At 36.2% G+C, this 18,430-nt stretch overlaps 1 protein-coding gene across 1 annotated transcript; it reads right to left on the bottom strand.

Annotated features, from left to right (window-relative positions):
• Positions 1 to 329: 329 nt before the first annotated feature.
• On the bottom strand, positions 330 to 17,887 carry LOC123540979 (T-box transcription factor T-like). Its single transcript, XM_045326322.2, has 6 exons — positions 17,059 to 17,887; positions 14,420 to 14,574; positions 13,137 to 13,252; positions 10,998 to 11,144; positions 7,852 to 7,913; positions 330 to 7,459 (listed from the first exon to the last, which is right to left on the bottom strand). Exons 1-6 carry the CDS (start codon positions 17,787 to 17,789, stop codon positions 6,991 to 6,993), a joined length of 1,680 nt encoding a protein of 559 aa, XP_045182257.2. The 5' UTR covers positions 17,790 to 17,887; the 3' UTR covers positions 330 to 6,990.
• Between the last annotated feature and the right edge of the window lie 543 nt (positions 17,888 to 18,430).

The raw sequence follows: 18,430 nt of genomic DNA, 5'->3' as shown, positions 1-18,430 counted from the left end.
GAAACATGTGATACTTCACACGATGATGGGCAAAGGATGATCACAATAGCACACAGATGAGCTAAAATTGGCCAACACTGTAGAGATTTTTCCGCTTATCCCTGTGGTCCATTACGGGATCGCATACAGGCTACATCTACTTTTATGCTAACACTTTAGTTTTCTTGATGATATTGAAGCGGAAATGATTCTGTAAAACTGTGTTTAAAACTATGAAGATCTTTTTGGTAATAACTTACTGAGATTTGATTCGAAATAAGTTTTAGTTACGGAGCAAATGAGAGAAGATGGAGCTGCTAGACAGAAAATTGGAAAGATAAACAGAGACATAATAATTTGTCATACATTTTATTGCACTTTAATTCACAAAACAAACATAAAATACAACTTAATCAAGCCATACTATGTATATACTGCGAATGTATGATCAGAAATATTTAAAATGCACCAGACTTGTACAATATATATTCACATATGCAGCATGTCAAATAGGGACCCGTGACCATCAAGTTTTCTATTTCAAATTAGTATTGTTTTTTTCCCAGTGCACATCTTTCGTTACTGTTGTATTGATTCCACTAAACTTGGCTTATAAATAAATTTCAATGTTTGTAATCATGTCGTTAATTCATGGATTCTACTGGTATAGCAATAGCGCATTCTTACATATGCCTGTATACACTGCAAGTGTTCATAGTCACCAGAAATATGTCATCATTGTAAACTACATAATTATTTAACAACTTTCATTAGCCATATGCTATGCTATGTTTAAATTCCATATCTTATCACAGTTGGAAATTTATTCATGTTCTTCAGAATAAAGCTTTGTGTTTAGTGATTATCTTGAATATTTGATATAATATCGGCAAAAGTTTGGCACAATCGGTGCACTAACAGCACACGCACAGCTAACTGAAAACTGATTTTCCAGTTTCCTATCTAACTCGATACGAACCCAAAACTTTGGTGGTTACGGGTCCAGGAATGTTGAAGGAAAATAAAAAATACTACACAGCACGTTTTCTGAAAAATTCAAACAATAAAAATAAATGCTTTCCTTTTCAATGTGACATATAAAATGTGTAAAATACACATCTTGATTTAAAATCAGGAACCAATCCCATCCGCTTACGAACAATTTACCGTACATTTATCCTTAATATTCAAAGAAAAGGACCCGCAGTGCTTTATACAGTACCCTCGTATTTTCATGTCATGAAAAACCAATTCCACTTGTAACTTAACTTCCTTGTAAACATATAACATATACAAAAATATATACTCAAGAATACCATTGATCTTCAGCATAGAAGAATAGCGTTGAACAAACGATCTTTCAAACTTACAGCAACACTTCCATAGGCACGCTTGTATCAGTATGTTCCCATCATACTTCTTAACCCCTATCCTGCTTAATTTTTAATAATGAACTTGTCCATCAATTTGGAAAGTACCATTAACTTTTGAAAGGGATGCGTACCAAAAAGATACTGACTGAATGACGGACAGTGCAGGTTATGATCAGACTGCACGGATGCGCAGCTGCACTGGTCGCAAAGGCAGAATCAGTCGTGCCCAGCATGATAAGGGTTAATAAATGGTTGAACGACTGGTAAAGTATCGGTTTGATGTCCTAGAATAATTCATATCATACAAAAAGGTTAATAAATAAAAGACTACAAATTTACTTTGGAACTCATGTAAAAGATTGAGAGTTCTGTTACTTGGACTTTAGCAATTAAATGTCACAAAATACTATTTTGCAAAACTTGACAGGAAAGCCGCAACATTATAAACCTCGTTCCAACTGTTACAAAACTCACAATACCGTGACATGTATTCAGACTTCAAACCGATACTAGACTCGTCATCCAACAATTCCTCGTGTTACCCGTATGTGTTGAGAGGCATTAGCGCCCTATATTAGCCCCGTTTTTGACATAATTTTCTGAGAACACATTTTTCGTAACCTTTTTTCAGACAAATTTTCTTCGAATCATTATTCCGAGCACCTGTACTTCAAATTAACACAAATATAGTCAGTTGATATGATAAAACAACAAAACTATAAAACCACACTTATTCTAAGTGAGCAAACATGAAAAAGTGATAATGGTGATGAAACATTATGACAATGATACCTATTTCTTGTTTTCAATGTATGTTTGAAATGTTTACAAGTCAAAATATTATAAAAGTATATTTTGCGTGCACTTCAAAATTTTAAACAGTCCATTAAAGGCAGGTTTTCATTCCAAACAAATGCTTTTATCAAAGTTATATTCAGTTTGTAATTTTGAAACACAAATATGAATGAGTTCATAAAAATGTCACTAAACCAAATATAAATTTAACGTATCTATAGTTACATGCCCTACATCTTGTCCAATATCCTTCTGCTTCTTTGACAGATGTTATGGACCGGAAGTACAAGAACGACAACTAAGTATCAGAATACATGTACTTCCATAAGCCATCCCGCGAAATAACACGAGACGTTTTAACTAAAGACTGTTGCTTTTAAAAGATTTGAAAGCAAACAATCTGCAGTAAAAATACCTGTGCTATTCCTGGGCTAGATCTATCACAGAAGGACACCTTTCATCAATGTAACAGAAGTTTTTTTTTGTCACTGACAGATAATGACTCGTCACAGAATCATATACATATCAAATAATTCGTAATACATGTAGTTTATCATAATATATTATCCAATTTATAACTTTTTAAAGTAGCTCAATGAGCATTGAAAAATTTAAAAGCATTATAATACTTTTCAAATTATATCATTTTCAACAATGTTTTGACAATACCTTCTACTTTGAGCTTGGACAAAAGTTCAAAAGAGTTAAGCACCTTTGCTTTACTATGATATACAATGGCAAAATCGTATATACATTTATATAAAATGATGAGAATTATATACTGTCTTGCATACCTTTAACATAGGATACAGTGTAATTATCAAAATCAAACTTGGCACCTTTGATTGCATTAGTATGAAAGTACAGAGTAAATGAAAGGAAACTCGGATTGGACAGTCGTACCATTTTTAAACGGTCTAAAAAAAATAAAACTCGCATTGAAAATTTCATGAAGGAAACTCTTTTTCTTTAAAACCCTCAAAATATACTTGCAGAGAAAAAATGCAATTAATAGATATTGTTCTGTCAAATAAAGAAAAGTGTTGGCTCGTATCAAAGTGGGGATGGGGAGTATTCTTTAGCATACACTTAGTTTCATATCATGATGTTGTGTTCGTAATGGAAGTACAAAATCTAGTTTTTGCAACATATATAGCTGACACGAGGTTTATTTTGAGAATACAGCATATCAAACTGTATCATGGAAGTTCTTCTTGACATCAATCTTATCAAATAAATCGAAAGAAAATACATATTCAACAATTTCCTTAATCAGAAATTTAAGTTTTTGGGAGTTATTTCAGTGTTTTTCCTTTGCTATAGTCTTTTATGATACCGACAATTTTAGCAAAACTACGACGTGGAACTACTTAATACTGATGCAAATTGTCACTAGAATCGGTTAATTACAAGAAAAATGATAGCAAATGAGAAAAATACCTTCGAAATCTAAGTCTAAACTTATAATAAAGAACAAGTCTAAATTTATTATAAAGAACAAGTCTTAATTTATGATAAAAAAAACAAGAGCACCGCCTTGCGGGTGCTGACGCTCATCTGATTTTTTTTTGTATAATAGAAATATTGTCCTACCCATGATTTTCTAAGTCTAAAAAGGGCCATCATTCTTGCAAAAAGCAGGATAGAGTTATGTTTCTTGATTTACAGTGTCCACTTATGATGGTGAAAAACTGTTGCAAGTTTTAAAGCAATAGCTTTGATAGTTTATGAGAAAAGTATACTTAAACATAATACTCAACCAAGAAAATGATTTTCTAAGTCCAAAAGGGGCAATAATTATTGCAAAAAGCAGGATGGAGTTATGTTGCTTGCTGTACAGGGTCAGCTTATGATGGTGAACAAGTGTTGCAAGTTTCAAAGCAATAGCTTTGATAGTTTAAGAGAAAAAGTTCACCTAAACATAAAACTTAACCAAGAAATCTGATATTTTCTAAGTCCAAAAGGGGCCATCAATCTTGCAAAAAGCAGGATGGAGTTATGTTTCTTGATGTACAGGGTCAGCTTATGATGGTGAACAAGTGTTGCAAGTTTTAAAGCAAAAGCTTTGATAGTTTAGGATAAAAGCTGACCTAAACATAAAACTTAACCAAGAAAACTGATTTTCTAAGTCCAAAAGGGGCAATAATTCTTGCAAAAAGCAAGATGGAGTTATGTTTCTTGATGTACAGGGTCTGCTTATGATGGTAAACAAGTATTCCAAGTTTCAAAGCAATAGCTTTGATAGTTTAGGAGAAAAGTTGACCTAAACATAAAACTTAACCAAGAAATCTGATATTTTCTAAGTACAAAAGGGGCCATAAATCTTGCAAAAAGCAAGATGGAGTTATGTTTCTTGCTATACAGGGTCAGCTTATGATGGTGAACAAGTATTCCAACTTTCAAAGCAATAGCTTTGATAGTTTAGGAGAAAAGCTGACCTAAACATAAAACTTAACCAGGCAACGCCGACGCCGACGCCGACGCCGACACCGACGCCGACGCCGACGCCGACAACCGCTCAAGTGATGACAATAACTCATCATTTTTTTTTAAAAAATCAGATGAGCTAAAAACAAGTATAAATCTATGATAAAGAGTATGATAAAGAATAGGTCTTAATTTATGATAATGAACAAATCTAAATTTATGATAAAGAACAAGTATAAATCTATATTAAAGTGTATGATAAAGAAGAAAACAAGTTCGAACATAATATAATTGAAACTTCTCCCTGGTACAACATGTATAAACCAAGAGCTGTCGGAGGACAGTCACGCTTGACTATTCAACAGCCTCGTCAATTGAATGAAAATAAAATCGAAAAGGGGGCACAATTTTGTATGAAAGCAAAATAGAGTTATAGAAGCTGTGCAATGTAAGACAGATTACCACAGTGAATAAGTGCGTGAAGTTTTAATCCATTCCCACAAGTGGTTACTGAGATACCAGCTTACAGACAAATTCTTAACAGAATCAGGACGCCGGCGCCGGCGCCGACAGACGAGTCAGAGTCAACTAGCTCTACCTATTCAAATAGCTCAATCTATTCTAAGAATAATCGAGCTAATAATGTAAGTTTGGAAGGTCACCTGTATGATATACATAAAAATAATGCTTTAGTAAAAGTATGAGGAAATATTGGGCAAAATTACATAATAGTGCAACTAAAGTTCTCTGTAAACGTATATGGATTTTCATTAGAGACATCATCAGCTCCTCCGAAATGACTTATGTAACGGAAAAATGTCATTTTTTAAAAATAGAGTGCATCGCACGTTGTAGTATTCAAATTGTCCAATTATAAAAAAATTATAACAGAAAAGCTCTAACCGATCCTGAGATTAAATACATTAATGTGTGAGCTATCATGTTGGATTATAAAACAAGTCGATCTCGAGTTTTGCGGAGATAATTACCATTGACATGAGTGACAGTTTTATACGAATCCAAAAATAATTGGACACAAAAAGTGAAAAGATATGCCATCTTTTTGAAAGTTTTAGGAAAAATACAACAAGAGCACAAGAGCACCGTCTACGGGTGCCATCGCTCGTCTGCAAGTGTTGGACAGTATGTAAGAAAAGAGTTACAGTTTAGAATTTATAAGTACAAAAAGGGACATAATTCTGACAAAATGCAGGTTAGAGTTATTACTCTTGGCCTGCATAGTCATGTAATAATGATTAACAAGTGTGCAAAGTTTCAAAGCTGTAGTTCTTATAGTTTTTGAGAAAACTCAAATTTTCTAAGTATAAAAAAGGCCATAATTCTGACAAAATGCACATCAGAGTTATGATTCTTGGCCTATACAGTCATCTAATGATGATAAATAAGTGTGCAAAGTTTCAAAACTGTAGCTCTTAACTGTAGGTTTTTAGAAAAGGTGGACCTAAACAAAAAATTTAACCAACGCCGACGCCGACGATCAAGTGACGACAATGCCTTGTTGATTTTTTAAAAAAAACAGACGAGCTAAAATGTATACGCATTTTTGCTATTGGGAAGTACTGAAAAATGAAGCATAAAGAAAGGCTGTTATTAACTAGGTGAATCAAACATTGCATATTCGTTATTGTACAAGGCGAAAACACTAAAATATGCTTTTTACGACTTAAGTTGCAATATCATGTAGCTGCACCTATATAAACAAAATGAGAAAATGGACGAAAATGAAGGATGTAAATGAATAGAATGATTTCTTAAATATATCACAACTCTTCACTATATACATCACACATGCACTTATATAAATGTAGATTGACTAGAACGAGACGCTATATACTAAAAATGTTGTTGTTTTTTTTTTCTCAATTTTAAATGATGTTTGATGTGTTTAATCGAAAATAAAAGGTCAATGTTAAGGTAGTACTAATTAAAAAAAGATTCGTTTAGTCTTTGATTAAAGTCTTAGTCAAAGAAAACAGTCTGTAACCTAAATAGTTGGACTAGATTTTATGACTTAAAAACAAAAATATATATATATTTATTTATTTTTGATGTTTCAGATACGTTTTCATCTGTTAATGTTACATTCACATAATCTGTTAATAAAATTTTGATGATTTTTGAAATTTTGACTACTCAGTAAGGAATAGTTGGATAAGCGCGAGCGCATTTTACTGAAACAAATGACTTCTAATACTACTACTTTACAGTTATAAATCGCATTGCGTCAAATATTGTACCATAGTGTCGCTGCATTTTATCAGAAAAGGTGGAATCTGTACCATTAAAAAAACGAAAAATGTGAAATCAAACAATGATCAACCGTAGAGGTATTTTTTGCCAAGTTTCAGTTTAATCAAATCAATAAAATAAGGCAAGAAAGTTTTCAGATCCTACTTCAAGCAGATTCTGCACCATAGTCATCCCCGGAATACCTCATTCTTTTCGTTGGTGGCTCGACTTCGTACTGCTCGTCGGAATGTTCTTCTTCTCCCCAAAACTCTTGCGCATGCGTATCAGAAGGCACTGGTGGCGCTATCCGGAACTGGTCGTAAGCAGGTGGTGGTGGAGGTAAACCTCCATGAGGCTCAAAATTGCTGGATGAAATATTACCCGTAGTAGAATAAGTCGGGGCTGGGTAATTCGGCGGGGAAAAGAACGGTACACTTCTATGTGGTTCAGAAGTCGGATACCCGCCATTTGGATAATATCCCTGTGTTGTTGAACAATCGCTCTCTAATTTTACCATGTGTTCACCGGAAGCGAAGCTCTTGCCGTATGGGGGTGGGCCGTTGAATCCCATATCCTGGGGCGTCAGACTGATTTGGGGGTAGCCGCCTGGAAGCATCCTACCTGCATGTACATTCCTGCAAATGAAGTTGAAATTGTGGATATCATTTTATCTATTCAAGCAGTGGATTTCTATCCTTTGAATCATATAACGACCATTTGTTTCTATACACAACTTTCGTGGCAAATAAACAAGTCGTGATTAATCCTGGTAACCATTATCTGTGTTTCTGTTTTGCAAAAAAAGAGGGGGAACAATATATTGTACATTAAATGCGACAGTTTTAGAAACAATTTATTTTAACGTTACAATGTAATAAAAGCGGAATCTGTAAACATCCTAATATTTACGTCTTAAAATTGGTCTTACAGGTTTTCCTTAGAAGTAGGTATATATTGATAAAATATGCACAAGACGAATGTGTGTATTGATCAGTTCTACTAGTACATCCCTGGTTGTTTAACTTACCCATCTTGTGTATCCCTGAATCCTTTAGCGAACGGATTGTGGTCAATTTTCAGCTGCGTAATCTGAAAGAAACAAATACATATTTTTGTTTAGTTTTTATGTACAGTCCATAAAATAAACAAACGTGTTTGTAAACGGAAGGGGAAGAAGCATTTTATGGCAAAATATAGTTGACGCAACTTGACACCGATGGTTGACCTTTGTATTACAATATATAATAAGGCACAACCTATTATTGAAAAGGAATGTACGTAAAACACGAGATGCACGAGAAAAGGGAAATATAAATTTGTGTAAATATAAATTAGTGTATTGGAAAGTTTTAACTGATCAAATGTAAGTATATATACTTTGATACCGCACTGTATACAAACTAATTCCATATAAATATACACGGCTGCCCTAAGCACCCTTGATTTCTATACTGACGAGATAAAGAAACGCCTCATTGAAATGTGGCGTTATTTTTTTCCTAACGCTTTTAATTGTTGTGAAATGTAGTAAATCTACATGTACTCTGACCGACAAACACAGTGAACAAAAACTCGCGCGATATCATTCAGCCATTTGTTCACTTCATGTACCTGGTCATGATTTCCTCGTGCAGTCCGTGCATGTAAACCATGTGGTTTGATTGAACGATTTTTGCACATGTACATGTGTAATACGACACACAACCATATTTTCAGCTATTCTCTGAAAAAAACATTAGTTTTCGTAATGCCGAGGCTGAATTCTGAAGAGAGGACTCAGGTTTTGGCTATGCTTGAATGTGGGCGAACGCAGGAACAAGTTGCTAGACGTTTTAACGTCTCTCGTTCGACAATTGTGCGTCTTATTCGACGTGTTAGAGACACGGGAACGTCTATCGATAGACCACGTTCAGGTAGACCGCGTGTAACGTCAATACGACAGGATAATTATATACGTCAACGTCATTTACGTGACAGATTTGTGACGGCGCAATCTACGTCACGTATAGTTGTAGGTAACCGTGGACGTCCAATTAGTCGACATACAGTGAGTAATCGACTCAGAGAACGCGGAATTACCTGTCGTAGGCCCTACCGCGGTCTAATTCTAACGTTACGCCACCGTCACCAACGTCTTATTTGGGCCCGCAACCAGCGTTGGCAGAACGTAGTGTTCAGTGACGAGTCGCATTTCAACTTGTGGAACGCCGACGGACGTATCCGTGTCTATAGACGACGCCATGAACGCTACGCAAACAATTGCGTTTTGGAGCACAATCGTTACGGTGGAGGTGGAGTAATGGTGTGGGCAGCAATCAACCATAGGTTTAAGTCCCATTTCGTCGTTTGCCAAGGTAATCTCACAGCCAGGCGTTACATCGACCAGATATTACGTCATGTAGTTGTCCCTTTATTCCGTCAACGTCAAGGATTAGTCTATCAGCACGACAACGCGCGACCTCACGTTGCACGCGTCACCAGGGACTTTCTACAGGCTAGAAACATTAATGTTTTACCTTGGCCGGCGTGTTCACCGGACTGCAATCCGATTGAACACGCGTAGGATTATCTCGGACGGCGGTTACGCCAACGTCAACCCCAGCCAGCAAACGTCCGGGAACTGGTAGCAGCGCTGCACCAGGAGTGGGCCAGAATCCAACGGTATCTGTTACGCAGCTGGTGCGGCTCTATGAGGCGTCGCCTTGCTGCTGTGGTTGCTAGCAGAGGTGGCCACACGCGCTACTGATTTTTCTAATGCAATTTCTCCGACCGGTCTATTAAAATTCAAGATTTAAGCTTAATGCGACAATGAAATGATTTCTTATTGACCATAAATTCTTGTAAAGCATCTAATTTGCGAATGGAATTGTTCTTTTCTAATTTTGAATCACGGTTAACGAAAAATTGTATACCGAGTTTGAATGAGGCGTTTCTTTATCTCGTCAGTGTATAATGAAATAATCGATATGAATAATCGGCCTAAGGTCAACCATCGCGGTCAAGTTGCGACTACTATACAATACATATCCGTAGCCCTGACCAACCTATAAACCGGGCCAGTCTATTTCATAAGTACAACAACACGGTTGACCCATTTAAACGAGTTGTAACTAAGGTTATATGGCGACTCTCCAGTTTGTTACAGGTAAAAAAAATGTTAACTCCACACTGCCTCATAGATTTTAAGTTACATCGATACAAGTTAGGTTGTATGGTGACTTTCTAGCGTTAATGTTAGAACCGTGGGGCATCACGTGAAAAACATGCAGACAGGAATGTAATCCAAAATCAGTGACCTTGACCACAAGTAATCAGAGGCTCTCATGGGAGGAGAAATCGGGTTTTGTTCAAGTTTTAAATATTAAGGTAAAATAAAACAAGTGCTGTCAAAGGAGACAGTAGCTAGCTTTAGCTTGCGTCAAACCTCGGTAATACGAGTTATAACAGAGATAGATTGAAAGTGTATCAATTCCCAAGTTTAAAAGGGACATAATTCATGGTATGCTTCTGCCAGAGTAATTTACCTTGTATCATACGATGGAATAACTTCAAATCCATTTAGTAATAACGTAGATTATTAAATGAATGTGCATCACGACTTTAACAACAAATTCTAAGTAAGAAGGGAGCATAATTTATGAAATATATTAGCTGAAGCTATGAACTTTGTGCCATATGATTTGGATGATATTGTGGAAGTTTGAATCAAACCCAGTCAGAAATAACAGAGATAAAGTGAAAGTGCATCAGAATTCAAAAGGCATTCTAAGTAAAAAAGGGATATAATTAGTGACATTTTGGTGCCAGAGTTACTGCCCTTGTATCATATGATGTAGGTGATGCATAGGAATAACTTTTTAAAGTTTGAATCGAATCCATCTAGTAATAACATGTCGAGACTGAGTGAAAGTGCATCAAAGTTTAAAGTAAAAAGGGACATAATTCATGATACTGGTGCCAGAGTTATCGCCCTTGTGTCATATAATGACAATGCAATAACTAAAGTTTGGAGGAAATCCGTCAAGTAATAACAGAGATAATGAGAAAGTGCATCAAAACTTTAATCAAGGTGCGGACGGCGACTCCGGGCCGATCAAGATAGCTCTCCATATACTTCATATAGTCGAGCTTAAAATGCTTCAGCTACGGTTATTATCTAGTTAGAATATTTACATCAGTGTTCTGGTAAGCTGTCACAGTGATGAACTGGGTTTCTGGGAAGAAGTGCGTCTGTAGTGTTTTCGGGTCCCCAGTTTTACATGGCCCTACTTCGATTACGTTGATCCGAGGCTGGTACTTGTGCATTGAGTTGACTACGATCTGAAAGATGAAAGCAGATATTCGGAATATATCAGTTCATTGTGCTAAATCGTGATTTTTTTCCAGCATACTACGGGCACTGCATCCGACCAACGACAATCTGGTCGACACTGCAATGATAAAACTTAAACTTTACAGGTTAATAGAAACCGAATGTTTGCTTTTGACTATAATGGGTGTTGTTATTTTAACTGTTTTCATTCGGTGAATTTTTAACTGAAAGAAATTAATCTTTTTCACATTGTTATTATGATATGAAATAAAATAACAGTAAGACTGTTTGTTACTTTTTTTATTTATTCTATAAAATACCTGACTCGGGTAAATGAAAAGTAAAGGTGATAATGGAAGGTGAGAGAATTTATTAACGTCTTTTATACTCTGTAAAAAGTAATATTCCCACAAAGTTTTTCATTAAATTTTCTTCATATATTACAATATAGCATTTGTAAACTCAATTGTACTGTCGATAAACTCCGTTCCATTTACAATTCTTAATGTACAGAACCTTTGTCACGTGGTGACAAAAAGTGCGTTATTATATAAATATCATATGGCAGCATGTGTGACACTGATATTGTCAACCCGAGGGCAGAATGTCACCCGAGGCGAAAATCAGGTGGTGACATTCTGTTTCGAGGGTTGACAATATCAATGTCACATGCGCTGCCATATGATACATATTTTATTATACCGAACAAAATTTAGTAAATAAAAATGTTTAATTTAACTGTTTTATCTTTAGCGCGGTAATCGCCTCTGTACACATTGAATAGTGACGTCACTACTATATGAATACAAGGGAGGCAATCATTTTGCTAAAAAGTTGAAGCAGTTAAGTAATTGCCCTTAAATGCTTATATGACATTCAAAATGATAAATGTGGGACGAGGCGATAGCCGAATCCTAACATTTGTTACCCTGACCCCACATACTTCCTTGTTTTACCTCCTATAACATTCTAGGATTTTAAAAGGAGATTATGTAGGGATAACGCATGTTTTGTTTCTTTCATGTTGTAACTTCTGCAGAATCCTGAAAGATTGGTTTGTATCCCAGGGGATTCTAAAGATGTTAAAACACAAAATGAACATGCGCTAACTCTATTCTAGCATTAAAGGCGTAAAAACTTATAAAATGAATACACTCAACGTCATTAAATTTCCGTGAAATGCGTGGGAATGTCTGAGCTATTTTTTATGCTGTCGTCATTTCTTTTTTAGGTGGCCGTAATGCATTTGACCGTGACTTACTGCAGACCTGGAGCGCCTGTATAAATTACAGACTCAGCCTATATATATACCTGATTCAAGCAATCTGAACTAAAATTATCTTAAATGTATATATTTTGTAACCATGGTAATACTAACCCTAACCTTTAGTCAGTATATTATTCATATTATCGCTTAATGCGTGCGGACATGTAATAATTTTCGTATTTTTGCCGCCGTGCCTCGAAGTGATAATCACTTCCGGACATGCGCAGAAGACCGCTCTAGGCATCGAATACGTTTACGCTTTGTCATGGAGTGTTTTAACAGCACGCGAGCGCGAGACACGTTTTCTCTCCTGTTAAAACACTCCCGAAAAGTAACAAAACGGCAGCTTTATGCTAGAATGTACCTTTTCTAACATCTGATGTCACATATGATAATTTGTTGGCTATTTACATTTTGGGATGTATATAACATCGGATGTGGTAAACTTAAAATAAATACACTTCTTTTGAATTTGTAGATTCTATTTGATGAAAGTGCGCTGAGACCTAGTTTGATACATGTATTATGACATATCCATCACTATCAGCGTTTCATATACCTGCCTTACCGGCTTACCTATCTATATTCATTGAATTTTCCGTTCTGAGACCACTACGTCGGAGTTCAGTGAGTATAATGATTAAGGACCTTATACATTAGAATCAATACCGTATTCTAATAGCACATAAAAGTGAAAGCACTACAGAACTTTGAATGGAGAAAATAAACTTACATGTCCTCCAGAATTACTCTTGTTGTTTGTCAGTTTTAGCTTGTTGAATATGATGTCCTGCTTCATCCAATGAGCGCCGGTGTTGGGCGAGTCAGGGTGGAGGTAAATTCTTCCAGCTGCAAATAATGACAAATTTCTTATTGTTTTTGAAGTGTGTGTGGGGGTAGAGTGGGGTAGTGGGGTTAGTGCGATTTTTGTCAAAAGTGTTGAATTAAATGTAAGGGTGGCCGATTAACCTAACCAGTGTTCTTGAATCATGACCCGGTTCTAAACGCAAGTAACTGTCAACTTCCCTACTTGAATTAGATATGAAGAGCAAAACGTTTTAGTCCGAGCATTGGGGGGGGTGGGGGGGGGGGGGGGGGGGGGGGGGTAAAGGCCAATCCTATAACAGATGCCGAACGAAACACCTTACCTCTTATTTTAGTTTCGGGTAGTATCACTGTCCTTACAGAAATTAACCCGGCGGAGTTCTTTCTCAAATGAAATAATTTTACCTCTTACAGAACTCATCTACATGGTAAGGAGCAAGTGGCTCAAAACTGTACTATTCAGAAAAAAATTATATAAAGTCTAAACAAAAATATGTGTCCATCATTGTACATAACATCTGAAATAGTTTACCATACAAATTGTTAGTCCGGGAAGCTCTTGAAAACGTCAAAATTATGTTCGTGATAGCAAAGAGTAAAAATAATGAGTTAACGCTGCCGTTCCTTAGAATGTACCGATTTGTTTTTACATTTTTGCCACGTATCCTAGTGAGAAGGTCACGTGCATTTTACGAAAAATAATGAGTTTACGTTTCCATTCCTTAGAAAGTACAGTATTGTTATTACATTTTTGTCACGTATCTTAGTTAGAAGGTCACGTGCATTTTACAAAAAATAATGAGCTTACGTTGCCATTCCTTAGAAAGTACAGTATTGTTATTACATTTTTGTCACGAATCTTAGTTAGGTCACGTGCATTTTACGAAAAATAATGAGTTTACGTTGCCATTCCTTAGAAAGTACAGTATTGTTATTACATTTTTGTCACGTATCTTAGTTAGAAGGTCACGTGCATTTTACGAAAAATAATGAGTTTACGTTGCCATTCCTTAGAAAGTACAGTATTGTTATTACATTTTTGTCACGTATCCTAAGTATACATTAGAAGATCACGTACATTGATTTAGCGATTGCGAGTTCCGTCTTCTTGGGGTAGCATGACAGAAACAGAGAATTTTTAAAAAAATGGCGTTTAACCTATTTCAGACAAGCAAATTTCAAAAGTATTACTTTTTGGTAGTTGTTCAGCGTCACCGACAGGTATCCATTTTCCATTTTGGAACTTCCAGTGATGATTGTCTGCCAGGATCATATCTACATACACATTGTACATCTTTGTTTGAATGAGGCCCGTAAAGCTAAACTCCAGCACCGGGAACATGCGTCTGTAAAGAAAAAAAACATATATGGACATGTATGTATTGGTCCTTGCAGGTACCTTGGGTAGTAGAGGGTCACAGAAGGTGACCAGGTTTTTTTTTATTACTATTGTTTAATAAATTCTAGGTAAACTTGGCATTATGTCACCATAATCTTTACCTGTCGTATATCGCAAAGCAGGGTTTCCTAACAGACTCGAAATACTGAGTTACAACAAATTCAAGATTAATAGTAAATATCGCTATTAACTTAAGATGTTGTCAAATTACCTCCCTTTACACAGAGCTTTCAAGGCTGTCAGTCACATGTAAGCATCATGTTATGACATTTTTTAGTTTTCGTGCTTTCTGTTAAAAAAATATTTAAGGAACAAATGGACTGGTTACATAGAGATTTTTGTTGTGAAACTTTTAATTACCTATTTTTGATACAAAAGCATTTAAAAAATATATTTTCTTCAAAATTCATCTTTTTTCATTTTATTTTGCTTGTGCAAGAAAGATGTGCTGGGAGGTAATAATAATTTTACTAACTTATATTTCTACTGAAATTCTACTGAAAATGTATATGTAACAATGAAAATCTTTGACAAATATAATACAATAACTCTTATATTCATAAGTGAAAATCTGATACGTATTAAGCAGTTAAGAACTCGGTGATCATAAATAAGTGTAAATGACCATTTTTTTAAGTTTCAAATATATCTATTGCTGAAAAACCCTAATTAACCACTTTTTAGTAGCACCGTAATGAAAGGTTGCAAATTACGTATTCACCGTATGATATTTCGGAGTTGTTCGGTTTTCAGGGAAACATCTCTCTTTTAGGTATGAAGGTATTAAATGCATCCGCTACTATTTTCTATATAAAATTAACAACTTATAACATATTTTTATCAAGATTTCTAGCCTTTCACTTCCTGCGAGACTACCCTTGTCTTGAAGGTCTGTCTTTAGGCAATCAAAATATACCCAAAAAATATGGGGTTGACCATAATGCAGTGAAACCATGGTCACGTGACTGAGACACGTGATGAAAACGTTAATATTGCGTAGGTAGACATCAGGAAATACCTACTTTCACTTTCATTTTACAAGGCAGCTTCCAATCAACTTTTGAAGCATATAACGTAGCTTAAAATCATCTGCGGACATTCCTTTTTACAATCAAGCATAAATAAAGCTTATATCTGGCATGAAAATGGCCTTTACTAGGCGGGAAAATTGCACTATATATTGATATGGACTACATTCGAGTGGACCACGGAGGCATATCCGGCTAATTGCCCCCTTCATGCCTATAAGAAATACCAAAGTTTTCAAAATCGTTCTGTTGCAGTCAATTATTGTACGTTAGTCAATTGTCAACAATTTTGCCAACTTTCAGTTTGAAAGAATGGCTACTGTTGGAATTATGCCCCATTCAGACAGACAGTCCACACATGCAAAAAACGTGTCAATGGGCATAGATAATGCCAATTTTTCATTAAATATAGTATCATACGGCCTTACTTATCTTATTTCTATTATTCGTTTGCAAGAAACAGCTGGAAGTACACGAAAAATAATCGATTTCTGTCATTCTTACCTATAATGGTGTCGCTGATGCAAAGCTGAAATGTGGAGAAGCACCTTAAAAATCAGAATTTTGCCTACTTTCCGAAAAAATCTCAGATTTGCCCAAAATATGCAAATAATATGCCATGTTAGTCTTGAAATGGTGCTTATTGCTCAATTCTGATCAGAAAGTACCAGTTTTACATCGGTTGAAGCAATTTTCACGAAGTGCGAATTTTTCATTTTAGGTATGAAGGTATTAAATGCATCCGCTACTATTTTCTATATAAAATTAACAACTTATAACATATTTTTATCAAGATTTCTAGCCTTTCACTTCCTGCGAGACTACCCTTGTCTTGAAGGTCTGTCTTTAGGCAATCAAAATATACCCAAAAAATATGGGGTTGACCATAATGCAGTGAAACCATGGTCACGTGACTGAGACACGTGATGAAAACGTTAATATTGCGTAGGTAGACATCAGGAAATACCTACTTTCACTTTCATTTTACAAGGCAGCTTCCAATCAACTTTTGAAGCATATAACGTAGCTTAAAATCATCTGCGGACATTCCTTTTTACAATCAAGCATAAATAAAGCTTATATCTGGCATGAAAATGGCCTTTACTAGGCGGGAAAATTGCACTATATATTGATATGGACTACATTCGAGTGGACCACGGAGGCATATCCGGCTAATTGCCCCCTTCATGCCTCTAAACGTCAGAAGAATGTCGAATTGTCTAATAAAAATACGTAATTTCACAGAAAGTCGCGAAAGTCATCACGGGCTCACTTACATCAGGCATGAGGTAAAAAAAGTAACTCGAATCCATGGTACAGAAATACAAAGTATCATAGGTAGACAAAATCACAATTACTGTATATATTGTCAACTATTACAGAGTAATTTTAATTTCACTTACCGGCCTTGTTTTGTGACAATCATCTCAGTGATATGATTATGAAACTTCGACCACAGTTCTCTGTTACATAGAAATACGCCAGCTTTTCCCGTCGGCGAAGATTGTGCCGGGTCCTGGTGGCCGTAAGCTCCCCATCCATGCTGCTGTTGAGCCGCCGTCGGTAAGGGTGGTGGGATGGCGTACCCGTACGGAGCATCTCGTGGCTTCTGTACACTATGTCCGGCGGAATAAGATCCATACGGCGGGTAACTATAAGTATCTCCGCCGTGGATGTCTTCTTCATTATCATACGTTTCTTGTTTGTACGCAGGATGCAAAGACGCTGGATACGGATGTTTGACACTGTCCCCGTGAAAGTACGTCGGGAACGGTTGAAAATGATACGGCATTGCGTGAACTGTATCTCTGAATTCTATAACATTAACATCCTGTGTCGCATTTCTGAATTCATTGCCGGCGGGATATTTCGATCCGACAGTCTCCAATGTAGCATACTGTCCCTCCTCGTCACCGTCAGCCGACGATCCGTCTTTCTCGCTTTCATCAGCGTAAGATTCTTCACCACCCGACGAATCTACGTGTCCGTCAGCGCGACCCGACGCATCCTCCGTGAAATGCGTGTCTTTCCCGTCGTACTGTGGCATATCAGACTCATCCTTATTCCCGTACAAGCCAACATGGTTGTAAGCCTCCCGCAACAAATCTTGTGAATGAAGATCAACGCTTCCCATTGTAGTAAAACAATGCACTATTTAAATATAAATGCTGTGATAATATTTCCTCAACTTCTTATAATAGTCAAAAATAGCACTTTCTTAACTGAATGTTCCTTCACCTGAGCTAGTTTTGCGAATGAGTCCTTTTTCGATTCTTTAAGCCTTTTACTCCACATTACGTGAGATGATTGACTCAAACAGAAAAGTCTTTATTTAAATGTTGAACAAATCTATTGTCATAGCAATCTTCAATTACGGCGTGACGTTGAGTCCATGATTGACAGGTGGGAGCCTCGAACCTAAAGAAACTTTTCACTTGACTCTTTTCTCATTGGTTGAACGGGCATCACTGTATAGAAAGGTGTGATAAACTCGGTCGCTTTTCCCCGCTGCCCAGTAATTGCACGCTAATTAGTGGAGAAACTTTTGTAGTGAAAAAGTGGCATCTCCGGCAAACTGAGAAAAGTTAATGACCATTCTTTAACTTATGTAAAATATATCAATATGTTGTTGAATAACGACCTTCTGGCATGAGCTTGGGTAAATATATTCTCTACTGGAACGGGTGAAATAACGATTTTTATGTGGATGTCTAAAAAAGAAAAACGTTATGTTATTAAAGTATAAAGGAATGTCCACCAATTAGAATGAAATCC

This window comes from Mercenaria mercenaria, chromosome 16 (genome assembly GCF_021730395.1).
Source record: "Mercenaria mercenaria strain notata chromosome 16, MADL_Memer_1, whole genome shotgun sequence".
NCBI classification, from domain to species: domain Eukaryota; kingdom Metazoa; phylum Mollusca; class Bivalvia; order Venerida; family Veneridae; genus Mercenaria; species Mercenaria mercenaria.
The sequence above is the reverse complement of the archived record's forward strand: the minus strand, read 5'-3'. Positions and strand labels throughout refer to the sequence as shown.

Bases quoted from the DNA above. Each gene is read 5' to 3' on its own strand.
- LOC123540979 (XM_045326322.2), bottom strand. From the start codon at position 17,789: ATGGGAAGCGTTGATCTTCATTCACAAGATTTGTTGCGGGAGGCTTAC. The intron at 14,575-17,058 runs GTAAGTGAAATT...TTTTCTTTACAG, and splicing joins ATTGTCACAAAACAAGGCCG to ACGCATGTTCCCGGTGCTGG. The intron at 7,460-7,851 runs GTAAGTTAAACA...CTTCATTTGCAG, and splicing joins TTCAGGGATACACAAGATGG to GAATGTACATGCAGGTAGGA.